The 27,944-nt window shown below is 37.2% G+C and overlaps 1 protein-coding gene across 2 annotated transcripts; it reads right to left on the reverse strand.

Moving 5' to 3' along the window:
• Window positions 1–410: 410 nt before the first annotated feature.
• Window positions 411–27,773, reverse strand: Ssdp (Sequence-specific single-stranded DNA-binding protein). Of its 2 annotated transcripts, XM_089643779.1 has the most exons (7): window positions 27,245–27,773; window positions 24,389–24,568; window positions 24,087–24,245; window positions 20,268–20,438; window positions 12,897–12,986; window positions 5,863–5,994; window positions 411–4,439 (listed from the first exon to the last, which is right to left on the reverse strand). In XM_089643779.1, exons 1-7 carry the CDS (start codon window positions 27,588–27,590, stop codon window positions 4,303–4,305), a joined length of 1,215 nt encoding a protein of 404 aa, XP_089499905.1. In that variant the 5' UTR covers window positions 27,591–27,773; the 3' UTR covers window positions 411–4,302. The 2 variants fall into 2 exon arrangements, with proteins under 2 accessions (XP_089499905.1, XP_089499906.1); XM_089643780.1 differs by lacking the exon at window positions 12,897–12,986.
• Window positions 27,774–27,944: the final 171 nt, after the last annotated feature.

The raw sequence follows: 27,944 nt of genomic DNA on the forward strand, positions 1-27,944 counted from the left end.
TTTATGGTTGCAATGAACGAACCAAACATAATGATCTTTGGTTGCAATGAACACATACCAAACATCATTATATTTGGTTGCAATGAACATATCAAAAATCATAATGTTCAGTTGCAATGAACATACCAAAAATCATAATGTTCAGTTGCAATGAACATCTCAAAAATCATAGTTTGTTTGCAATGAACATATCAAAAATCATCGTTTGGTTGCAATGAACATACCAAAAATCGTTGTTTGATTGCAATGAACATATCAAACATAATGATCACTGTTGCAATGAACATTTAAAAAATCATAATGTTCAGATGCAATTAACATATCAAAAATCATTATATTTGGTTGCAATGAACATATCAAAAATCATAATGTTCAGTTGCAATGAACATACCAAACATTATTATGTTCGGTTGCAATGAACATACCAAACATTATTATGTTCGGTTGCAATGAACATACCAAAAATCATAATGTTCAGTTGCAATGAACATATCAAAAATCATCGTTTGGTTGCAATGAACATACCAAAAATCATTGTTTGATTGCAATGAACATATCAAACATAATGATCATTGTTGCAAAGAACATTTTAAAATCATCATGTTCAGTTGCAATGTACATATCAAAAATCATTGTTTGGTTTCAGTGAACATACCAAACATAATGATCTTTGTTTGCAAATGAACATACAAAACATCATTACGCTTGGTCGCAATGAACATAATAATATTATGTTTGGTGCATAAAACATACCAGAAAATATGTTTTATTGCAAAAAATATACAAAACAACGTCACATCCGCTTGCAAACAACATACTAATGCATGTTGAATTGCAAAAAAAATATCATAAATAACGTTTGGTTGCATGAAACATTATACAATGTTTTGCATTCATTTCATATTCACTCACATTTCATACCCTACGGCTAGACAAGATGCCAACAAAGTCAAATATCTCTAATATTAATAATAATTAATTTAGTTAAGATTTCAAAAACCTGCATTTTTTCTTACATAGTTTTATAAAAATGTCTAAAATTTCTACAATTCCTTAAAAATTAGTAAAAAATATTATTAAAACACAAGAGATAACAATAAAAACCAGAGCAAATTATAAACATTTATTTCACTGTACTTATAATAATATAAGTTACTTATCAGTGGCAAACCTTAAATTATATATCACACTTATTCAACTACACTGACGTAAGTTAAAAAATTGAGTTATTTAAGTTTACTAGTATACATTTCAAAGAACACATAACAAACTGACATACTTACTGCAATAAACAATCCTATATTCTATTATAGTGATTTGTTTTTGGGGTATTATGCAGTGTTGTGTTACCTCCTTCTTTAGCCAACGTTTCGGACAGCATTGCAGTGTCCATCATCAGGCCAGATGTGTAAGATATCATTACACTATAATACAGGGTTTTCCAATAAGAGGTGTTATTTTTAATAGCCCGCTATTTCGGTAGATGTTACTTTTGAAGCTGTCATTTTTTGACATTTGACAACTAGAAACTACGCCATTAATAAAAATGGAACGATACACGCTTCAACAAAGCATTGAAATGATTAAAATTCACTTGAGTGAATCAAATGCAAATCATCTTGAGTGATGAGGCCCATTTCCACCTCGGTGGCTTCGTCAACAAGCAAAATTGTCACATCTGGGGCTCGGAAAACCCAAGAGTTATTGTTGAAAAGCCTCTCTATCCTCAACGTGTGACTGTTTGGTGCGGTTTATGGTCCGGCGGAGTCATTGGACCTTACTTTTTCGAAAATGAGGCTGGAGCAACAGTTACGGTGAATGGATTGCGCTATCGAGAGATGATCAATGATTTTTTATGGCCGGAATTGGATGGTATTGATCTGGACAACGTTTACTTTCAACAAGACGGCGCTACGTGCCACACAAGCAACGAAACCATTAATCTTTTATAATTGAATATCAAAATAACACCTCTTATTGGAAAACCATGTACTTTTAGCCATGAAAATCTCAAAACTTATGTTCTTTTAAATGCATTTTTTTTGCTATTTGATTTTTCTGATAGACTTTTAGAGTACACAGTATTTTATACAAATTAACATTGACTGACAATTGTAATACATCTAGATTCATGTTTGTACACAGTGTTTGGAAACTCATATTACTGGGAAACTAGTGAATCTACATCACATTTAGATTGCATTTCGAGTAAATCGAGTCCTCGTTCAAATATTTGAAAGTTCACCGTCTCATTGTGACTTGCTTCAGTGCAGTTGCAGTGCAAAGTTTAAATACTTATTTTTCTCGACACTTATATAAGTGGCATGTATTAATTGACGACACAGTTTTTACAACAAAACAGCTTGACGTCAGAATAATACTACTGGAGCCAAGTGATTGATGACATCCTAGTTGAAATACAGTCTAATCAAATAGATATGAGATCATTTTTCGAAATGTAATTTTTTTTAAAGAAAGACAAACACACGCGGGTTACGAATAACCTGACGATATTTGAATTTAACGCCATCATTATAGTGGCAAAATTTTGCTTGTGCATCGATGGGGACTTAGCAAACAGAGAATTGTCCACTCAACTATGTAGGTATAATATTTTCAGTATTTTTTATAAATTTGCTTTGGTTTTTAGAGTTGTTTTTCCATTTATTTATTTCATATATAATTTTATATTACAATTATGTATACCAATTTGCAATCTACAGACAATGGTTAAATTTTTGTTTCTGTTCTGTTGTTTTGATTCTTTGCAATTTTTATTGTTTATGTCGACGCATTGTTTTTTCACATTAAAACTTTAATGAAAATTCAGATCTTCAGATTCTTGTCTTTTGTGTGAAATAATATTTTATCAAAAGGAAACTATGTTAAAACCCGAGTGTTTTTGGGGTTTGTTTTTAGGTTATAATGCCGTGTTGGCTACCTCCTTCTTTAGCCAACGTTTCGGACAGCATTACAGTGTCCATTATCAGGGCAGATGTGTAATGTATTATTTTCAAAGATGCTGTTTAAAACAAAATCCATTTTCTCAAATGGGACTCTGTGTTAACAATTAAAATATGCAAAAAAAAAATGAGGAAAAACAGATTAAAATTTAACATTTTGTCTGTTTATTGCAATTTTGTATACAAAATAGACATTGTTCAGGATGCAACTAAAATTGGCAAAAAAAAAAAATTACAAATATACAAAAAAAAAATTAATAATTTAACCCTTTAAAACTAAATTGTAAAAGTTTTACACTAAAATATGACAATTTAATAATAAAAAATATATTTCTTGATTGCATTTGAAATAAGTGATGATAAAATGGAAAAAAAATTGATTTAGCATAAAAAAAATCTTAATAAATAATTGTTGTAAAACATGTTTTTTTTTTTTAAATATAAAACATTTTTATAATAAAAAGACAAAAGTCAGAATTACAAATTTGGCGCAAACTGAACCAATTTTTGCCGAATTTTTTTATATTGATTTTTTTATACATACAGCATTAGGCAATAATAATTGCGTATAAATAATTCATGTAGGAAATAATCAATCGTCTATAATAATAGACGTAACACAAAGGGGTTTTCGGAGGTTGGGGCGAGTCGAAAACTCTGTTACAACGTCTTTTACCGGCAGCTTACCGCGGGAGGGAAGTAAATATGGATATAAATTATAATTTATAAAATAATGGAGTGAGGACAAAGAAGAGATTTGGGGTGCAGCACAGTCAAATCGATAACTTAACGATATCGGATCGATAGGCCCATCGATATTGACAACGATATTAAAAAGAAATCGCCGAAAGTAACTGTTAATTCCTAAACGTCAGACATCTATGTCAAAATACAAATAAATTGACAATGTCGAATTTAAATACTCATTTTAATATTAAAAATTGGCAGTCCCCATGAATTTTTTGACACTAAAAAGAAGTTGATTGGTCGATTACGTCTTTGACTATAGTAACTTTCTGAATTTCATTTCTCCAAGGAAAACATTCAATTAATCGTGTTTATGAAGTCTTTCAACTCTATGAGCTTCGGTGGTCTGCCCCTGTTCGTTAATAAGTCAGTAATTTTGCATAACGAATGACATTATTCAAAAACTTGTTTATATATTCATTCCAATATTGTTTTTGAATGCCTTTCATAAAAGAATAGAGATAAAAAGAAAGGATACAGAAACCAAACAGAGCAGATTAGGTTAGGTTGGGATTGAGGACAACGGAAAAGAGTGAGGTTAGGTTAATTTGGTTTGGCAGGCCACCGGGGACGCTGTCTGTCCGAGAGGTTACTAGGTCATGAAGAAATCAGGATGGTCCGAGTCCTTCTCAAAGCGCTTGGCCTCCTCCTGCATGCTCTCTTTGATCTTGAGGATGGCGGCGGACTCCGTTTGGTCGTTCTGGTCACCCCCGGGTCCGCTGAAGCCGCCTGGAATGAACCATACCCACAATTAGATCAGTTACAGAATTACAGCCATCAGGAAACTAAACCTCCTCACATATCGACTAATAATAATGTAGGAAATATCGTAGTTTTCTCTTTGGACAAACACTCATCGTGGCTAAAAACAATCCTCAAATATATTGAGAGTTTCGCATTTTAACGTGTCCACATGTCAAAAAAGACATTTTGATGATGTTAGTTAAATCTGAGGCAGTTCTTTAGTGTACACAAACAATGACAAGCTTATAGACATCCAAATTGGTAGACATGCCCTAACATAACATCAGGGTATCATTTTGACGAGTTGGAGACAATGCACGAAACTATATTTTTTAACCGACTGAGAAAAGTGAAGGTCGTTAACATAAGGCAACGATTCGCAGCGCAGTCCATTGTGGGACTTTTATACGCAGTATCTGAATGTTCATTTTTAACCAAACCGCCTGGCGTAACGAAGGTTTAAAAATGAGTGAGATAGATAAAATTACGACGCATTTTGTCAAATTAATTTTTATTATAACGAAATATTCAATTTTGGGATTTGTGTTTATGTTTTCTAAATAGTGATTATTACGATGCACGTTGCCTGCATACTGTCAGATTGATTTAATGAACAAATCACAGAAAGGGAGACGCAGCTCCCCGTTCCACACGACTTGGTTTGTTCCCATTTCCTTGATTCCATCAATTAGAATGTCTATGGTCCAGGACTGGTCCAGTGGATAGAATAACCCAAATATAATAACTCCATAGCACAGAATATACTATTTGTCTATTTATTTGTATTATTAAATTATTTAAAAATAAAGACATTCAACAAACGAAAAAAAATCATAAAAATAAATGAATCATTCTTTCAGCTGCATTTAATTCATTAAAAACAAAACATTTTTTATTAATAGATGTATTGAAAAAAATATTTTATTTATTGGTTTGACTGAGGATTGACTTCCTCCCCAGGGTCTGACTAAAATGAGTGAACCGCGCTACCACTTAAGCCAAATCCTAATTGGATGGTACCGACATTTATTTTGTATATTGACTGCTGTAAATTTTTACAATGTCATCCAATTCAGAGAAATGTTCATGTGCGTGAGTGCCACCAAAAGTTAATAGAATGCATTGTCATCGACAGCAAGTTGATCTGCCGAGTTTCAGCTCGATCGGGTGTCGGGAAGTGAGTTTAAATCCACTTCCAAGGTTCCATTTCGTGCATTTATTCAAGAGAACAAAATCTTTCGTCTTCGGCGACATTTTTTTCACAACTGACAAGAGTTTAATGCAGCACGCTTGTACCACGTGATATGCACCGCCCCGTCCCTACGACATTGGACATTGGACAGTGCATATCCTTTGCGGAATCTGAAGAAAAAAAAACAAAAAAGTATGCATGTTGTTTGTTTCTTACCTAGGTTGTAGTCCTGTATGCCCTGTGCAGAGTCCTCTCTCGGGGTGGAGGGACCTCCCCCAACCCCCCCGCCTCCCCCTCCCCCTCCAACCCCCCCCGGAGAACTCTTCATGCCGTCCACGCCGCCCAGCCCTGCTCCGCAAAATAATCAATCAATCAAAACTATGTTCTAAACATACATATCATATAAATATATTGGGTGTTGTTAGGCATTGGGGACATTCATGAGAATGTTGAACACGTAGATAGTAGATAGGCATTGATGGGAGTGTTGTATAACAATTAGACATTCATGGGAATGTTAAATGCCACAGGAGAGTGTCACACGTAGATAGTAGATAGGCATTGATGGGAGTGTTGTATAGCGATTAGACCTTCATGGGAATGTTTAATGCCACAGGAGAGTGTCACACGTAGATAGTAGATAGGCATTGATGGGAGTGTTGTATAAAGATTAGGCATTCATGAGAATGATGTATGCCACAGGAGAGTGTCACACGTAGATAGTAGATAGACATTGATGGGAGTGTTGCATATAGATTAGGCATTCATGAGAAGGTTGTATGCCACAGGAGAGTGTCACACATAGATAGGCATTGATAGGAGTGTTGCATATAGATTAGGCATTCATAAAAATATTGTATGCCATAATAGTGTCACAGGTAGATAAGCATTTATGAGAATGTGGAATGCCACATGAGAGTGTCACACGTAGATAGTAGAGAGGCATTGATGGGAGTGTTGTATAGCGATTAGACATTCATGGGAATGTTAAATGCCACAGGAGAGTGTCACACGAAGATAGTAGATAGGCATTGATGGGAGTTTGTATAGTGATCGGACATTCATGGGAATGTTGAATGCCACAGGAGAGTGTCACACGTAGATAGTTGATAGGCATTGATGGGAGTGTTGTATAACGATTAGACATTCATGGAAATGTATTTGTACTACAGGAGAGTGTCACACATAGATAGGCATTGATGGGAGTGTTGTATAAAGATTAGACATTCATGAGAATGATGTATGCCACAGGAGAGTGTGACACATAGATAGGCATTGATAGGAGTGTTGTATAAAGATTAGGCATTCATGGGAATGTTGCATGCCACAAGAGACAGTCACACATACATAGGCATCGATGGGTTTTTTATCCAGCACAAAAAACTATTACATTGCGAGTTTGATATGGCATAGAGAAGTGTAGAAGTGTAGATATATAGATATAAGCATCGATGAAATAGGTATGAAATACAAACGGAGTTTTATGTACAGATAGACGTGATAAGAATGTGTTATAGTACATAATATGACATAGGCAAGTATAATAATACAATATAAGAGAACATGAAAAGTGTCACAGTGGGGAGAAGATATTTAGTTTATGTAGTATGTAGGTTGTATCAACTTAGCAACACAATATAGGGTGATCGTTTAATATAGCATACCACACCATCTCAAGGAAAGTGTAAAATAAGATATTATAAAAGTAAGTGTACAGTGTGCGTGCCGCTAAAAGTCAGAAACGAGTCCCGGTACGATCAAGGGAGTTATATGGTGTGGTAGCCCTCTATCCCCCATCCATGAAGAATGTTCCCGTTGTTACCTGAAGGGCGTGCTTTTGAAGATATAAGTGCTGGAAGTTTCGCCCTCAAAATACAAATATCTAGAACAGTCCAGAGCATTCGAGAACATCCCGGAACATTCTGGAATGTTGTGGAATGCTCCCTTATTACCCCAGCTAGTTATTTGTATGTAGAAACAGAGGATGGTATGCCATCATATTTTTATCATTCATTGTTTTCATCCTAGTTTACAGATATCATAACATGCTATATATATAAGTCATGCATTTATGCGAATGCAAAAAAAAAAAACTAAAATAATTGAAGACTAAATAATATCTAAATAGCCTTAATAATAAACGTGTTTTTAAATACTACATAACCATTTAACATAAATTAATCTCTCAGGCTTCTGGCATATTCTGTCAGAATTTGTGAGCATTTCCGCTTTGCAATAAAATCAAAATAAATGGAATATTTGCGAATGTATCCAAAAATTAAAAGCTGTTTTTGAAAGGTTATGAAATACGCTTTCAAATTTTATAATTAAAAATAAACATCATTTTAAAAAGTATGAAAAATTTTAATACAAACATAATTTTTTTTTATAAATGGCTCACCTTACGTTTCTCATCCACAAATGTATTATTAACATTACTGTTATTTAAATTTGTTGTCATTTCATGCAAAAAAAATTAATGAAAAATTCACATAATTTTTTTCCAAAAAAAAAAGTCGGAAACTTGGTTTCATAGAAGTGTACATTTAAATTCTTCTGAGGTTAACTTATACAGGGTTTTCCAATAAGAGGTGTTATTTTGAATAGCCCACTATTTCGGTAGATGTTACTTTTGAAGCTGTCATTATTTGACAAGTAGAAACTACGCCATTAATAAAAATGGTACTATACACGCTTCAACAACGCATTGAAATTATTAAAATTCACTTGAGTGAATCAAATGCAAATCATCTTGAGTGATGAGGCCAATTTCCACCTCGGTGGCTTCGTCAACAAGCAAAATTATCGCATCTGTGGCTCGGAAAACCAAAGAGTTATTGTTGAAAAGCCTCTCTATCCTCAATGTGTGACTGTTTGGTGCGGTTTATGGTCCGGTGGAGTCATTGGACCTTACTTTTTCGAAAATGAGGCTGGAGCAACAGTTACGGTGAATGGATTGCGCTATCGAGAGATGATTAATGATTTTTTACGGCCGAAATTGGATGGTATTGATCTGGACAACGTTTACTTTCAACAAGACGGCGCTACGTGCCACACAAGCAACGAAAACATTGATCTTTTACAATTGAATATCAAAATAACACCTCTTATTGGAAAACCCTGTAGATTTGAATATAAAGCGTGGTGTTTTCTCCTTCTAACACCGATTAGATCTTATTTCTAAACATTACAGTAAGGGAGAGCCTGATGAGCCTGAACAAATTAGCCTGAGAAGTCAACGGTCGTTTATCAGTTGTGTAAAATTTAAAACACGTTTACGAGTAAAGCCTTAAAATGCAGGGTAAACTAGACTAAGATTGCCTGCAACTAGTGATTGCCCACTAAACGGGTCGATAAGCTATCGACATAAACCTAATGCTGTAATACCGTGCCCAGAAAATAAGCTTCGTTATAGATAGGTAACGGGATGCAGCGCAGTTCAATGTGGAACTTTTCTACGCAGAATCTTACAGCATTTGGTTATGTTGATTGCTTAAAATTCGATTGCCATCAAGAATGGCGTATCAGCGCTAATTTTTTTTTTTTTTTTTACATTTAAATGGCCCCCGCGTTAAACACGAATTGTAGGCCTGTTTCAGCTTTTAAACCATTTTTTATCAGCAGATAAGCACATCCGTTATGTTGTCACGCTTGCCAGCTGATCAAATTTTAAAGTTTTCTAAAGCAAACGATCTAAGGCAGTATGCACAACCAGCGGTGCAATTAAATATGCAATGCGACCTAATTTTCTAAATAAAAAACTATAATATCACACAAAACTATATTCTCTTTGTAAGTTCAATACCGCGTAAGATCCAATAAAATGTTTGGAATTATAGACAGCCCTGATTTACTGAGCCTAATCACCTAAACATATCAACTAGAACTACTCGAAAGAAAATTCTTTTTAATTGCAACAATAATATTAGAACTACGTCATTTAGATACTCGCTTGTACCTAGTTAGCGTGCAATTGGCAATACCTTTGCAGAAATTGTAGATGTGTTCAACTGCATGGAATATAGTTACAAGAAGGATATAATACTATTCTGCTGCACGGGGGTTCTACATAATTTCAATAGCAAATTTTACTTCATACTGTTCCACCAAATTATTATGCACTAGCTGTACCCCGCCACGCGTTGCTGTGACTCTGTGCAGATAGATAAAAAATAGCGCATGTTGCTTTTACGTCCAACAGATGGCGCTGTGTCACAGGTGACTTTTATAAAATACAGGTAAATAAAAACACACGCGTATTCGAATGACACATTGTATCAAACATTCAAAGCAATCGATAAAGAACTTTAGATTAAGATTTTGAACAAACGATCATTTTTATTTATATATATCACATGTTTTTAACTCAATTAACTCACAAAAAATTGAGTCTAAATTCATGCAAAATTGAATTTATTAGTAGCCAATATATATCATAATTTGAAACACACATAATTTGAAACACACATAAATAAAACACCATATATCCATTCTAGATATTTCAATTAAATAAAAAAGTTTTTTCAAATCGTGGTCGGTATCTTTAGTTTCATAAAGGTAGACATTTTAATTCTTCTGTGGTTAACTTCTAGATTTGAATATAAAGCGTAGAGTTTTCTATTTCTAACACCGTTAGGTAAGGTAGACAACGATTTATGAGTTCCCAAAAGCCAACAAATTAGTCTGTAGGGTTAATAGTGAAGTATTTTGCAAAAAAAAAAAATTACCTGTCTGACGGTGTGGAGTACCTACATCAGTGACATTCGCAACAATTTAACTATACATAACCAGCCTGTGCAGCGTATACGTTAAGTGTTCTTTTAGTGTGTTTAATTAGAGTCTATTACGGAGTCTGCGCAATGATGACCAATCGAAAAGACCGAGGGTGAGTCAGAATCCTTTCCAATCTAGCACCTAACCAAATCTAACCCGATAATCGTGTCAAATATTGATTACACTCCACAATAAAATCACAAGCTGATTCGCGTACAATATTGAGACTACTACTTGTGTAGAAAATATTTTTCAAGATTACGATTTAATAGAAAGTATTGTATTAATATTTATAATTTAACATATAGCATGGATTATATTCACAAGGCATGACAGAAATTATTGTTCATGGTCAATTTAATGTTGTAAAGCAGACCATACTAAACACATTTATGAGCTGGTAGATAGAAAATAATTAAACACAAACATTCTACATGGATATCTTTGTAAGAGAGTTACAAGACTCCCCGTGAATCACATGACACAACAAGAATCCAGATAGATGACAAGCAATGTGGGAGGCGTTACAAGACACAATGCCAAGTTTCCATATAGTTGACTAGCAATGTGGGGGTGTTACAGGCACAATCACAAGAATCCACATAGATGACAGGCAGTGTAGGGAGCGTAATTAAACACAAGAACAAGAATCCACACAAATAACAAGTAGTGTGGGGGGCGTAATTAAACACAAGAACAAGAATCCACATAGATTGCAAGCAGTGTGGGGGGCGTAATTAAACACAAGAACAAGAATCCACATAGATAACAAGCAGTGTGGGGGGCGTAATTAAACACAAGAACAAGAATCCACATAGATAATAAGTAGTGTGGGGGGCGTAATTAGATACAAGAATCCACATTTATGACGGGGGTTAGCAAAAACAAGAATCCACCGACACGACAAGCAGTGTGCGAGACCATGAGAGACACAATAACAAGAATCCACATAGATGACGAACAATGTGAGAGTGTGACAAACACAATAACAAACATTCACATAGATGACAAGCAGTGTGTGGGGCATGACAGACACAAGAATCCACAAAGATGACAACCAATGTGGAGGGTTAACAAAAACAAGAATCCACCAACATGACAAGCAACGGTGTGTAACATACACAAGAGAAAGCCACATAGTTGACAGGCAATAACAGACACAATGACAAGATTCAAGTAGATGACAAGCAACGTGGGGTGGTAACAGACACAAGAACAAGAATCCACAGACATGAGAAACAACAATCACATCATATTTAACAAACGCATGATAGACTTTGGTCAGAGTGAATATGACACAACAAATATTGAGGTGAGTAAGGTGTGAGAACCAGAGGTCAGATAATGTCATAACACCACCGAGGTCAGTGCAAGTGAGACAGACAAATGGGGCAATAACACGAGTGTGACAAACAGAAACACAGTCAGTGAGATAGGCGGTGAAACAGAAGTTAAAAGTGGGTGGGACAAGTGATAGGATTGTGACAGTGTTTGTAAAAGACAAGCATGACATTTGAATGAAGCAAACATGAAACATAAAAGGTCAAAGTGAATGCAACAAACAAGTGAAGGAAATGTGACAATTAGAGCATGTGAGAAAGACAGAGCACACAAAACAAATATGAAAGATCTTGGTGAAAGTGAATCGGAACAAAAGCGTGACACAAGAGTTTGAATTAAACACACTACAGGTAAAGGTCAGAGTGAAAGAGCCAAATAAGCAATAGAAATGTAATTAACACATTCATTTCATATCAGTCAGGCATAGTTCAGATAAAACAAGCATGAAAGAAAAGAGGTCAAAGTGATAAAGAGGGTTTGTTGCAGACAAGTGCGAAAGACAGAAGTCAAAGTGAATGCAATAAAACCAGTACATGTGGAACAAATATGAAAGACAGAGGCGAAAGTTAGGCGAAACCTTCACTTTTCACATGAGACAAGCACGGCAGATAAAGTTCAATGAACCAACATGAAATGTATAGGTCAGGCAAACAATTGTCTGGTACTTGAAAGACAAAGTTCGTATAATATGTGCAAGCTTGACAGACAGACTTTGTGTGGTCCCCACAAGTCTGACAGACAGAGTTACGTGTGATACACACAAGCATAACAGACAGATTTTGTGTGATACATACAAGTTTAACAGTCAGACATTGGTGAATAAATGTGAAAAATAGAAGTCAAAGTGAGAGGGAAGGTGACAAACGGAGTTTGTGGGACACAAGCATGACGGACAAGAGTTCGGATGAAGCAAACATGAAAGAGAGGTCAAAATGAAGTAGACAAACAAGTAGTGATAGAAACATGACAAAACAAGCATGGCATTGTTCTGTTTCTATGATGCACACAGGACAAACAAGTGAAGGATCGCAACACAACAAGCGTGACAGACAGAGAGTGCTAGTGAGTAACTCAAATGGCACGAGACATGCGGGGTGTGTGGCTAGTGAGACGGGTCCACAGTGTGGGGTGGTTACCTTCCTGGTGGGGGCTGCGCTCGGCACCCCCGCGGGGGTAGCCCTCCACCCCTCCCTTCATCAGGCCCCCGGGGTACATTCCCTCCCCTCCTGTAACACAGCAATAGACAACCATACATCTAACTAACAGCCGCTAGCTTGGGAAAAGAATAACCTTGTCAAATTTAACGTTTCAAATACCCAATCATGTCTGATTACGTCTAAAAGGGATCGAAATGACAATCTAGTCTTCCTCAACGGAAGCAATCTTCCCAACATGCCTTCCATTAATATGCTCGGTGTAACTCTAAGCGATCAGCTCAGGCACGAAGGCTCCACCCAAGCCAGAGCATAGTAAGTCTCTCGGAAGCTGGACGTGCAGAGGAATGATTTGCCGGTTTCTGCGTTACCTCCCTCCCACGACAGCCTTTCATCAAAAAGACCGCTGAGAGAAATTATTTCCCTAATTAAAGAGTTGATATATATTTTTTTAATATTAAAGCGCCGATCTTTGCACAAATTTTGTTTCTACTTGTATATACAAAATTTATTATCCGATATTGGTGAAATTTGGTAGAATTTGACACACTTGACCTTCAAAAGAAGAGAAAGGTCACCGTTTACATGAGATTTCAAAAAACAAGCCCTTTCAAAAGCTCTTAGAGCTAAATTTAGATACTTCTTGATGAAATTTTGCACACTTTAAATAAGAGGAAAATTACTGCCTACATCTGATTTCGACAAACTCTGTATAAAGCCCTTAGGGGACTTCAGTCAGTAAACGCACTTAAGCTAAAATCACTTGGAGTTTCAAAATACCATCACATTTCCCAAAAATTCCACAAAAAATAATTAAAATTCAGCCTTAAACAGCGCGTATTCAGCTGAAAAGTAAACGACAAATTCAAGTCCCTACGAATAACTGCAAAATTTTGAATAAAGCCTAATTAGTGTTTAACTAAACTAAAGATGAAACATTTCAGTTGACAAAAAAGTCAACTGAAATGTTCTATCTGTCAAGGAAAGTTCAAAATAAATTAATAAAAATCATCTATCTACCTACAGCTTAGGGTAGCTATCGCTCAAGGTCATTAACAGTTCTATCCAAATTTGGGTAGTTATCGCTCAGGGTCATTAACGGTGCTACCCAAATTTGGGTTGCTATCGCTCAGGGTCATTAACGGTGCTACCCAAATTTGGGTTGCTATCGCTCAAGGTCATTAACGGTGCTACCCAAATTTGGGTTGCTATCGCTCAGGGTCATTAACGGTGCTACCCAAATTTGGGTTGCTATCGCTCAGGGTCATTAACGGTGCTACCCAAATTTGGGTTGCTATCGCTCAGGGTCATTAACGGTGCTACACAAATTTGTGTTGCTATCGCTCAAGGTCATTAACGGTGCTACCCAAATTTGAATAGCTATCGCTCAAATTCATTAACGGTGCTACCCAAATTTGATTAGCTATCGCTCAAGGTCATGAATGAAGCTACCCAAATTTGGATAGCTATCGCTCAAGGTCATTAACGGTGCTACCCAAATTTGATTAGCTATCGCTCAAGGTCATTAACGGTGCTACCCAAATTTGATTAGCTATCGCTCAAGGTCATTAACGGTGCTACCCAATTTGGATAGCTATCGCTCAAGGTCATTAACGGTGCTACCCAAATTTGGGTAGCTATCGCTTAAGGTCACAGGATAGAATGCCACACAACGCCGTCTCAGCACACACTCCTTGCTTCATTCATATTCATACATTATCTCACGCGTACTCTGAGAATATTCCAAAACACCGTAGTGAAAAAAAAACTGTCATGGGATTAGCGCAATGCCAGGTAACCCCCGATGACATAGAAATATAATTGTGGAGACATCAATACTATCAGATGATCGAAATTTCCATCGTTGAGAAAAAGAAACGGAGACAGCCCACAGAAGCGACGGGCTGACATCCTGAAGACAACTGCCGGATTCGGATGAATGAGCCCACCAAATGTCAGCAAAACTGAACAAATATACACAGCATCCGGAAACTCGTAGTAAAAGCGGGAAATTGGTGAATCTAAATCACGAAGAGAACCTAAATTCACCAATTTGACAACTGCAAATGTGATGTAAATTCACCAATTTGACAACTGCAAATGTGATGCAATTTCACCAATTTGACAACTGAAAATGTGATGTAATTTCACCAATTTGACAACTGAAAATGTGATGCAAATTCACCAATTTGACAACTGAAAATGTGATGTAAATTCACCAATTTGCAAACTGCAAATGTGATGTAAATTCACCAATTTGAGAACTGCAAATGTGATGCAAATTCACCAATTTGACAAATGCAAATTTGATGTAAATTCACCAATTTGACAACTGAAAATGTGATGTAATTTCAGCAATTTCCTTCTTGTACTCCGAGTTTCCACACCGTGTATAAATAATTATAATAACAATATTACATATTTATGAATATAAACCAAAATATATTAATATTGCAATGGGTCTCTTCAAGAATGATGTTCACTCCTTCGTCTCCTCAAAACAAAACTCCTCCACAAAGCATACTCAAAGATGCCACTATTAGAGGCACTGGGAGAAATTAATTTCACCTCCTCTTGTGTGGAGATGAGCCTATCTTCCACAGGAATACGCAAGTATCCGATATTCGACGATTGAAGTATTTGGGCAACTACCGACAAACATCTGTGCAGAGTTTCGTACGCACGTACACTTTGTCGACGTTTTGCAAAACTCATCGGCAATGACTGTCACCCGCAACTAGCCAAGCGAGATTGTTCCCACTCTCATCGTCAGGACTTTGAAGAGCGCACATTGAAATAACAAAACCCTGCGCAGAAAATTAAAGCCCGGCAACGTTTTGCAGCGTAGTCCAATGTGGTACTTTTCTGCGCAGGATCTGAATGTTCATTTTTAACAGAACCGACCAGTGCAACAATGCTAAAAATGAAATTAAATTATAACACATTTGTAAAAGTGTTTAAATATTAAATTTTTTAAACAAGCGCGAATTTTAATTTACTTGATTTGACATTTTGAGTATCGGATACTTGTGTATGCATCGCTGCAAAAGAAGGACCTAAACATGCCTCCCGTGTGGAGTTAATAGTAAATAAATAAAAATTGCTAATATATGTATACGTTATGTTTTACAGCTGTATGTGTACAAGAGTTTTGACACCATGCAAAATTATAACAGAAATTTTGGAAATTCATGACATTATAAAAAAAAAAATTTCACGTGTGTGCGTCAGTTTTAAATAAAATAGTGTATTCACACAACGATAGAATTATTGTTTTTTAAAGAGTGACGAACAATTGCAGGATGACAAACGAATAAGCCGAAAATATTAAAAATGTTGCTTGTGCAACGAATGAGAACTTATCTAGGAAGAAGGATTGAACCCGCCTAGCCTGTGTGGGAACCTGACACACTTGTCCAATTCGCTAAAACATATTATTTATTAATTTTAAAATAATATATATTAACATATACCATGAATTTCCAAACGCTTTGTATACATAAATAATAACAGTAAATAAATCATAAAAAATTTACATTATTTTCACACTACATGAGTTTGATATCGGCAAAAGCACGGCGTTCTAACAACACTATGTTTTGCTTAAATACTGGCTGAAAATTTTTTAATAAAATATACACTATTCAAATATATTAAAATTCAATTCAGCAAATCCAAAAATCATCTAATAAATGATAAGAGAACATTATATATTTTTGAATGATGTATTTAATATATTGCTTTCAAAATGGCAAACTCAGTTAATGTGAAAATATAATAATGTGCAAAAATGAAATTAAATAATGTTAACACACTTCTACTAATTGCCGCAAGGCCTTCTCCGATATGCACCCTGACTGATTACCTGTCGACAGAGGTGAAGCTAGTTTAGTGATGCTTTTAAACGTAATTGTAGACATCGCAAACTAGGGTTTGAATCTCACACTTTTTAATTCTGCGGGATTGAAGGATATAATTTAGAACTCTCGCAGGATTCTGGGGGATTGCGGGATGTAATTTAAAACTCTTGCGGGATGTGATTTAGAAATTCTGCAGTATCCCACGGGATTGAAGGGTAGAATTTAGATCTCTCACAGGATTCTGTGAGATTGCAGGATGTAATTTAGAACTATTGAAGGATGTAATTTAAAAAATCTGCAGTATCCCACGGGATTGCAGGGTAGAATTTAGAACTCTCACAGTATTCCGTGGGATTGCAGGATGTAATTTAGAACAATTGCGGGATGTAATTTACAAATTCTACAGTATCCCACAGGATTGCAGGGTAGAATTTATAACTCTCGCAGGATTCTGCGGGATTGCAGGATTTAATTTAGAACTCGCGGGATGTAATTTAGAAATTCTGCAGTATCCCACGGGATTGCGGGGTAGAATTTAGAAATCTTGCGGCATCCCACGGGATTGCGGGATAGAATTTAAACATCTCGCAGCCTCCTCAGGATTTTTAATAATGGGTACTAAATTGAAATATCGTATCGATTACTTTTGATATTATAAAAAAAGACAATAAAAAGGTGACATTTAAGAGGACTTTTGTATCAATCATCTTTGAAACTAGTAATATTATAAACCTTTTTTCAACAATAATACATCAAACTTTTACGTTTTACTGAGGATTGAACCTACCTCCCCAGGGGATGGAGTCAACCGCGCTAACTGCACCAAATCCCGATTGGCTAGGACTGACATTCATTTAATATATTAACTGATGTAATGTCATCCAATTTTAGATAAATGCGTATATGTCCAGGTGTTTATGCGTAATTGCCACCAAAAGTTGATAGAATACATTGTTAAATGTTATGAAAAGATATTGAAAAGGTTATATAATAAGTATTTTAAGAAGACTTTGACAAAAAACATAGACTCTCTTGTCATCCACATGTGAACGGACAATTGTACGCAAAAGCACGGCAGCGGAAAACGCGCTCTCCGCTTCCACACCACTAGTTGGGCTGTAAATTTAGTATTTTTTCATTCCCATAATCCCCCAAACCCGCAAGATGAAATATTGCTGAAATCCCGCGGGATTGCAAACCCTAATCACAACAAATAAACAAAAACACTTTGGAACGAGCAGAAAAAGTCAATACATTAATCAGTCAGTGTAAAGATCGGAGATAGTCGAGACAATGCTTACAGGGAAACCAAAGCATAAGAGAAAATCAATGATCATTTTTTTTATATCGGCAGTTAATTTATAATAATATTAATTAATCGTCTGACAAAGAAGAGATTAATTAAACGTTTTTTACAACACAAGCGCGGATATACTTTTTCTCTGTCATGTAGTATCAATTTCTCAATTTGAGAGGCGGGTTTTAGTACTGTCGCCCCAAGAACCGCATATTGGATAACCAACATCTCTGTCATCATAGGTCATCGCAAGTGGTTCGATACTTCTGGTGAATTAGCAGGGGTGCCTGGGTTCATCGGGGGAGGTGTGTTCCAGCTGCGAGGCGTGCCAGATCGAGAGAGGTTGGTTTGGGGAGAATCTGTGACCTCTCCATTAGTCACTCCTCTGCAATAAGTCACCCCGAGTGGCACGCAACGGTCGGAGACTTAGTCTAGGTCTGTCCAAGTCTTGATGGCGGATATGTCTGTCGGAGGGACACATATCGACCTCTCTAGCCGGATTCTTCCCCAGTTAGAGGGATGTATTCATACTTCCGTCACTCTTAGCCACAATGAACCCCAGACTATCCATATTTTTCATATTTTTCATTACTACTACCACCCCTAACTACTAACAAACGTAGGCGGTGAGAGAAGAAATAATTTGCTTTTTTCACCGCCTCCTGTGTGGAGTTAATGTAAAGAAACGATACTCTAGTCCACAGGGCAGTTAGACCTAATTTACAATAAAAGATATAAATTTGTTTTAGACCACTTTAATTTTAATTGCACTCTACCGGTTTCGGAAGCACCCTTCCTTCGTCAGGAGAGTATTAAAACTAACCTATGATACAAAATATTGACAGATATACAGGGTGTATCGGCACGTACCCGACAAACTTTAACCAGCTATTCTTTGGCACATTTGGAGTAAAAAATGTTATGGGCACTTTGCTGTCCGGTAGCATTTTTTTTTCAATTAAAAACAAAAAAAATATAAATTTCCACACTACGTCACTGTCATTGGCATTGCTTTTCGTGTATAACAGCTGTTATAAGCAAGTATGTCGAAAAGCGTCTTCGCTCTTTCGCACACACTAAATAATAATAGTTAAAAATGAGACGAATGTTGCCACGCCATTTCGTTGTGATTGTAAACGTGCGCCAATATAGGTACACACGTGCATTATTCAACGGAATTCGAATAAAATATATGCCAGATGGGTTTTCAAACTTTGACAAAGGATAAAACAGTGGTGACATGTGGTGAAAATATGAATAATAATTTTTTTATTAAAAAAAAACGTTATCGGACAGCAAAGTGCACATAAGATTTTTTACTCCAAATATGCTAAGGAATAGCTGGTTAAAGTTTGTCGGGTACGTGCCGATACACCCTGTATATCTGTCAATATTTTGTATCATAGGTTAGTTTTAATACTCTCCTGACGAAGGAAGGGTGCTTCCGAAACCGGTAGAGTGCAATTAAAATTAAAGATTTTTACAATTGAAATGTCCTATTGTTTTTTCACATTTTGAAGTTGTGAGTATTGACGTTTGTCTAAGTTAATCTATTGCTTTTATATGGTGCATTTTTATTTAGAATATTATCTTTATAAATTTGTAATGCTGCATGATAGAAGTTTAGTGTATTTAATTTGTTAAAACTAACTAACAACCACGCCGTTTTCCGCAGGGGTAGGCAGAGAGGACGGACCGCTAACAACTCGGTCTTGCCACACACTCCTTGCCTCATTCACATTCATACATCGTCTCATACATACTCTTCTATTATTCTGACTCTTGACATGGCCCGAAGCAAGTATCTGATTCACTTGATGGTGCCATGTCTTCCTCGGGTGTCCCCGAGTTCTGCTACCATTCACATATGCATCATATATTGTCAATGATGTTTATAATTTAATCCTAATAGTTGATATTAGTCCCATAGAGACGGGATTCTTTGAATTCGAGCATAAAATTCACGTTATCCCAAACGCAAATATTTTAGGTCTCTCGTAATCACCGATATTGGTATCTTCGTCATGTCAATGTTGACAATCTCAAAATTGATGTAAATTTGTACGTATGAACAGAGAGAAAGCATCAAATACAATTAAATAGAAAATAGCGCGTAAAACGATCATTGAAATTCTCATGTGTCGGTTTGCCGGCAACTTCTAATACATGACGGACGTACATCTTGTGGCGTCTCACCTGAGTTGCTGCTGTCCTGGGGCGAGGGCATGATGGGCGTGCCGGGGCCCGGGGGCCCGCTGGGCGCGCCCCCGCCGGGCCCGTACGCGCCAGGGGAGCCCCCCGCGTAGCCCCCGCCGCCAGAGCCCGCCCACGCCGCGCGCGCTCCCATCCCCATGCCGCCCGGCATACCTAGACAAACAAAAACACACAAGTTAGTTACAGCCTCAGAATATAAATTTACATAACTCCAAATGGATGTTTTACACAATAGTCTTTTTTCCATTATATGGATTCCACATGGAAAATTATACTCCTGTTGAACGTCGACATACGAAGAAGTCAAAATGACATCAAACCTCGGCCGTGAAATTTCGAAACCGCGTGTAAATTATCTTGACGAGTTTTCTCAAATATTAGGATAAAAAGTATGTTTTAAATTTTTTTGCGATTGTTTTCTGTCTGCTAGATAATGTATCTTTTTATTTATATTTATTTCATGTCAATATCATAAGACGTTTCCCCAGAATGCCCAGAATGAACTTTATAGAAAAACATTAAAAATTTCAGAGAAAACTATCAAACATAAATAAATTTAGATCTATCAAAGAATTTATATATAAAAATCTGTCATATTAAATACATGTAGGATTACAAAAGATTTTTTAAATATTTATGTTGAGGGATCAGTAGGGTTTATAGGTCCAATTAGAAGTTATATTGAGCCGAACCCTCTGATATGAAAATATCTTGAGTCGGTGAATTATTTTCCCATTTGATCTCTGGTGAGTTGAAGTGTTGTTCTTGTATTGTTTTGTATTTATTTTGCTTATATAATGCACTTGCATAATGTTGATTGACTAGATGATCATTTGTGGAAAAGTGTGTGGAAGGGTTTAGTTTTTCCTGTGGTGAAGATTTAACCCAGACATAAAGTCGGAAGAAAAAAAAAAAATTAAGTGGTTATTTTATACCACATTGAAAACTTATTTTTGCAACGCCATTTTATGTAAACGAATTTCGACATTCACAGACAAATTATTTTGTAAGTTGTCACTGGTTAAGCACCAGTTTAATTTATTTTTGTTTCGGTTAGTTTATAATTTCTCTTTTAAATAAGTACCTCCAAGATTGTGTTTCATACCTTTATGTATTTATAATGTGCACTAATCTGTTAAGTGCTTACCCGAATGCATGACATATGGTTTTAGTCTATGCTTCAAAAAATAGAACTACAGGGTTTTCCAATAAGAGGTGTTATTTTGAATAGCCCGCTATTTCGGTAGATTTTACTTTTGAAGCTGTCATTTTTGGACATTTGACAAGTAGAAACTACGCCATTAATAAAAATGGAACGATACACGCTTCAACAAAACATCTTGAGTGATGAGGCCCATTTCCACCTCGGTGGCTTTGTCAACAAGCAAAATTGTCGCATCTGGGGCTCGGAAAACCCAAGAGTTATTGTTGAAAAGCCTCTCTATCCTCAACGTGTGACTGTTTGGTGCGGTTTATGGTCCGGCGGAGTCATTGGACCTTACTTTTTCGAAAATGAGGCTGGAGCAACAGTTACGGTGAATGGATTGCGCTATCGAGAGATGATTAATGATTTTTTATGGCCGGAATTGGATGGTATTGATCTGGACAACGTTTACTTTCAACAAGACGGCGCTACGTGCCACACAAGCAACGAAACCATTGATCTTTTACGATTGAATATCAAAATAACACCTCTTATTGGAAAACCCCGTACTTGTCATCTTGTGCTTTTTCAGTGTCTATTGTCAACTACTGTTGTTTGAAATTTGGCATCTGCCAGTTTGAACAATTCTCTTCTCCTCTCAAATTAATAAACGTGCCAACTGATGAGACAATTATCTGCTGCACATATTGGCATGGGCCAGGCGAAGCGATTATATTTATTAGTGCACGTTTTTATTATATGTTTAGGCAATTCTTGACCATAATCTTTTGAGCTGAGAATAATTTGTCAGTTAAACTTTCTCCAACAGCTACATCCATGAAATAAACAGTAGAATCTACAGTGATATTAGCGCAAGCAATTCTGATTCTTTCCTTTTTACATTTTTCGAAGCATGAGTGTTCAAATTCCACTGCAAAAAAAGCCCCCGCGTGTATGGTACTAGAGTTCAGGTATGTGTGCGCGAGCGCCAAACACAAGTGAAGCGCACACGTGCAATAAAAACAATCCATTAATTAAACGAATACTTTACGTTAATTAAATATTTCTTCTTTCTCTTTATCCTTGAGCAATTAGAGTTGAGACCAAGAAAACATACTTAGAACAAAAGTAAAAATTTATTAAATAAACTTGTCCAATGCAAAAAATGTAGGTTAGTTCGTGTGGGGCACAAATAATTGTATTTGACTTCAATACATTTAAGGCTAGTGTTATTGTGATGTCTGTATGAATGTGTGTAAGTGCAAGCGAGATGGCATGCTTGCGAGATTCTATAAAAGGCGAAGCATACTAGGATTGTCCCTCTTTTGTTACAAGCAGCTCCCCAATAAATACCATTACATAGATCACCTAAGAGTTACTCCATACATCACATTTGGCGCAGCTACGGAAAAAAGTTAAGAACCACATTTGGCGTATTTGTGCGTACATTACGCACAGCCACGGAGTAAGAAGGCGTAATATTTGAAAATAAATCATGCGACAATAGTACAAATTGTTGCATGGAAGGAAGCGCCACGTCTTGAATTAAGAAGACAGCAAAAGCAGCCTGCATCAGCAGGAGCATTGGTGTAGGCACGCGAGCACATGCGCGCGTCAGGAAGAGGTCAAGAAGAGGTAGAAGGTGACATAGAAGATTTCAACAGAAGAAAGCTGCAGCAGGACAAGCAGAACCGGACAAAGGTCTGGATTTTGTAGCTGCAGGGATACGGACAAGATCAGGATCAGCGGTCGAAAGGTGACGATGTTCCGGAGTTGGGAAAATTTGGAGCAGCGTGCATTCGTCAGTCCGGGAGCATCATCAAAGCTTTAGTACATTGTGAAACGAATGCAAATTTCTAATTACGAAGCCAAGAAGCTTAAATGCTTTGCTTACTAAATCGTTGATTTGTTTGTGGAAAGTTAGTTTATTGTCTTAAACCTTCCTTGACCTAAAACCGGACACGATGTTAAAAATATATAAAACATATGCGCGACCTCTCCTGGAATATGCTTTCCAAATATGGAGTCCTTACTTCGCAAAGGATATAAATCTGTTAGAGAGAGTACAGAGACAAAATGCCAAGAGCTCTGAAAGATCTACGATACGAAGATAGACTCAAGGAACTAAGATTACCAACCTTACAAGAAAGAAGAGAAAGGGGTGACTTGATCGAGACTTTTATCTGGACATTACAGTTGCCCTAGCATCCAAGAAATCTTCAAATTACCAAAACGCCTTTTGCATCTAATCCTAGAAAACACTTCCTTGCAAATAGAGTAGTGGATGCTTGGAACAAACTCCCACAACATGTCATCGATGCAACAAATATAAATCAATTCAAAGCTCTATTGGATTCACATTTGGAGAGAAGAAAGGACTTAGTTCAAACTTAAAACAACTCAATTACTGGCAAACTTGTTGTCAAATCAGATATGAGCCATCAGCAGAATGCTGCCTGCTCTGCACATAATAATAATAATATAAGGATTCTTCAATCTTTTATACGAGACGACATTGCACTTAGGTGTACTGAATTTGAGACCCGTTCGATATCATGTTAAAGAAAAGTTAGTACTTTGTATTGTATGATTCTGGGTGCCCTCTCCCATTCCTTGCGATACTATAACTGGGCGCGATATGTTAAGGGGAAACTAACCGGGTCCCTGTGGCGGGGGTCCTCTCAGGGGCGTGTAGGCGGAGGGGCTCATGGGCCCCATGGCTCCGGCAGGCCCCCGCGGCGGGTTCATGCGGGGCCCCGACATCATGCCTCCCGGACCCCCTCCCCGCTCCAGCGAGTTGCCCATCATTGGCTGGCCTGGAACACAAACAAACAAACAAAACATTATTAAATGGCCTTAATATTAAAAAAATAACAATTAATCCATTAATTGATTAGGGTGATTTTCTTATATTAAAATTAATTTGTGATACAATCATGAAATCATGGTAATATCTGACCTGGGGGTCCGTTGAAGTCATTTGGCATTGGCATTCGCACCTGGGGCCGGGGGCCCGGGTACCACGGTCCCATGAAGGGCTGCGCGGCGCCCAGCAGCTGTGGGGAGGGTGCTCCGGGGGGCGCAGGCCGCAGCCCCCCTGACGGAAAGAAACCGGGGGGCATGCCACCGCCCATTCCCACTGGAAACAGAAACAAAACATTGAATCATCATGATTATTTTTTCGGTTACTACGCCATGTTGCGCTTCCTTCTTCTTTAGATAAACGAAAAGTCAAAATCTACTTTAATTTCAGAATAGAAAAGAGAATTAACGCTTGCAACGCGGTATCACTTCTCCATACATAAACACACACTTCGCCATAATCTACAGATCTGCCCTGGTGATGGATACTGTAACGCTATCCGAAACGTTAGCTAATTATCTATTGTGAAAAACAGTGAATCCAAGTGGTCTCCCGAACCATGGCCTTGCCGTAGTTGGAGGGATATATTCATATGTTGGTCACTCCTGGACCATGGACAATCTATACAGGGTGTATCGGCACTAACCCGACAAACTTTAACCAGCTATTCCTTATCACATTTGGAGTAAAAAATGTTATGGGCACTTTGCTGTCCGGTGGCATTTTTTTTTCAAATTAAAAACAAAAAAATTAAAAATTTCCACACTACATCACTGTCATTGGCATTGCTTTTCGTGTCAAACAGCTGTTATAAGCAAGTATGTCGAAAAGCGTCTTCGCTCTTTCGCACACACTAAATAATAATAGTTAAAAATGAGACGAATGGTGCCGTGCCATTTCGTTGTGATTGTAAAAGTGCGCCAATATAGGTACACACGTGCATTATTCAACGGAATTCGACTAAAATATTGCCAGATGGGTTTTCAAACTTTGACAAAGGATAAAACAGTGGTGAAAATATGAATAATAATTTTTTTATTAAAAAAAAAACGTTACCGGACAGCAAAGTGCACATAAGATTTTTTACTCCAAATATGCTAAGGAATAGCTGGTTAAAGTTTGTCAGGTACGTGCCGATACACCCTGTATATATTTATAGAGCGAATTAATGAAGAAAGGAATGTAAGTGAGCGAGTCGGGCCATGTCAAGAGTCGGAATAACAGAAGACGATGTATGAGTGTGAATGAGTTGTTTGGCGGTCTGTTCTCTCTACCTACCCGTGTTAGTTTGTTAGTTTTTTTTAGCAATCTTGAAGTTTCTGCAGATTAACTAAAAAAAGGCTACCTCAGAAGAAAGGTGGAAAGTGCAGTCATTCTCCCCAGAGACATGATCATATATGGTCCTCTTGGTGCTGCCTAGCTCTGGTGAAGTTATCGGGGACATACAGCATAATATGTTCCAGAACAACAGGATTGCAAATATGTCTTTTGAGCAACTTATGTGTTAACCTTTCCTTATCTGTGGTGTGTATTTACTACACATTGCTTCTAATAACTTTAATAACTCTATAAATATAACAAAATTCTGGGTTCAGGTTTTAGGTATTCCTCCGTTATACATTTATGCACTGAATTAAAAAATAATATTTTACATAGTTTTCAAATTCAATTAAAAATCAGAGATTTTTGTTAAAAATCGGGAACAAATACACCAATACAATCAACTGTGTGATACTAATACGCGAAGAGTGTGCGAGGAAATGACACGCTATTGATGTCCCGCTTTAATTCGCTATGTGGGAACATGAGATATCCAAACGTCTGCAGTTGTATTTTGATTTAGACCATCGATACCTACGACCGCACAGCTGTGTTTGTGCCAGCCGCCAGCCAGTCGGCCGCGAACCGTCGTTAGATGTGGACCTCTCGCACGTTTCTTTAGCATCTGTCGATGGTTTTTTCACGTTTTCACCAATTAAATTACAATTATTATCAGTTTTGATATAAAATATAATAAACATAATCGATTAGCTATGAATATTCATATTTTTACGATATTAAATGGCTTATTTTGAGATGTGTATTGACTACACAGCACCGGAACGCGTGGATTTTTTTAGCAGAGTATGGAAAAGGTTAATAACACAATTGCAATTTTTCTCCCAGCGTCGAGGGAAGTACTTAAACTCTTGCATGTAAAGGTTTTGCATAAACTTATTTTGCACCTTTTTTACATCATTTGAGTGTATGGCATCTCTGAAACCCCAATTACTAAGCCGCTCTCGAGAATGCTGCGAACCAGAGTAAAGTAAAGCACTGTTTGACTGCCGTATTGGAAAAGACTTATTAAGGCGAAGACCTTGAGCACTGCACAGGTCCCATGAGGGTCTCTGTTTACTCGTGTATGGATCCCCTGGAGAATCCTGAAACAGCAAGGGTGTTCCCAACAGAAGTCCCTCTTTGTTAGGGTTCCCTGAAGGTCCTAAGAGGAAAGAGTCCACCGAGGTGGCCTCAACTCTCCTCTACACTCCCTCTAACGCTTTAACAATAGACTTGCACTTGGAGGCAAACCACGTGACCGGCACCAGAAGGATTTGAGAATGCATTGAATAAACTCCAACATCACTCGTAAGTTGACCGCCGAACGCGCACATTGAAATAACCTGACCCTGCTGAGAAAAATAAAGTTCCATAAGTAAGGCAACGATTTGCAGTTAATACTACACTGATGAAGCAACAATGGTGGGTATAAAAATGGTTTTTAAAAGTAAGTAATTGTTTTATTTTGATTATAATGTCACACCACAGTGTTTGCTTCATTTAAAAATCTATTTACATGCCATAATAAAGCTTTTGGACACTCTACTTTTGGAATCACAAAATTAATTATCATTATAATAAGCATGAGCACAGATAAATGAGGTTTGTTTGGTTGTTGATTGTTGGACTCACCATCATTGGGGGGCGCCGGCCCCGCGTTGTGTCCAATCCCATTGACGCCATAACCAGAATTCACAAATCCATAATCGTGAAAGGCTTTGGCCTCAGATGAATGTTCGCAAGTGTCTCTCCGCTCCGGCGCCGCGCAGTACAGATCCCAGAATACGCACCACCAGGAATGCAAGAAGCCCGGAGGTTCACCAAGTGTGATGTTTTTCTCCCAGCGGATCTCAGACAAGAAGGTCTGAGCCGCTTTCTGCGCGCCGACATGGAGCAGATACTCGTAAACGTATAACGCTAACTTCTCGCGCGCCTGAGCGTCCGAGGGTACGGTGGACCCTTTGCCCTTAGCGTACATCTGTCGCGATTTGGAGGCCTGCGATTTATTGGATTATGCGACGGGCTATTTATTATGTTAGGTTAGATCTATCAGGCTGTATATGAAATAACAGACGGTCGCGATAAGTGTCACTGGTCGATGGCGTCTATGCGGAGTTAGTTACAATAACAGTGAACTGTCAACTACCTCTGGCTTCGGGCCGCACTAACACCACTACACAAAAACAACACACATATGTGATCGAGCGTGTTCAAGAACGCACGGTTTCTTTCGCTTTCAATAACAATATGGGGCAATTCTGAACATACCATATAATAACAATGCCTAAATAATTGATATAAATAAAAAAAATTGTTTGTTCAAAATCTTAAG

This window comes from Hesperophylax consimilis, chromosome 20, assembly GCF_061612785.1.
Source record: "Hesperophylax consimilis isolate HC1 chromosome 20, BYU_Hcon_1.0, whole genome shotgun sequence".
In the NCBI taxonomy this organism is placed as follows: domain Eukaryota; kingdom Metazoa; phylum Arthropoda; class Insecta; order Trichoptera; family Limnephilidae; genus Hesperophylax; species Hesperophylax consimilis.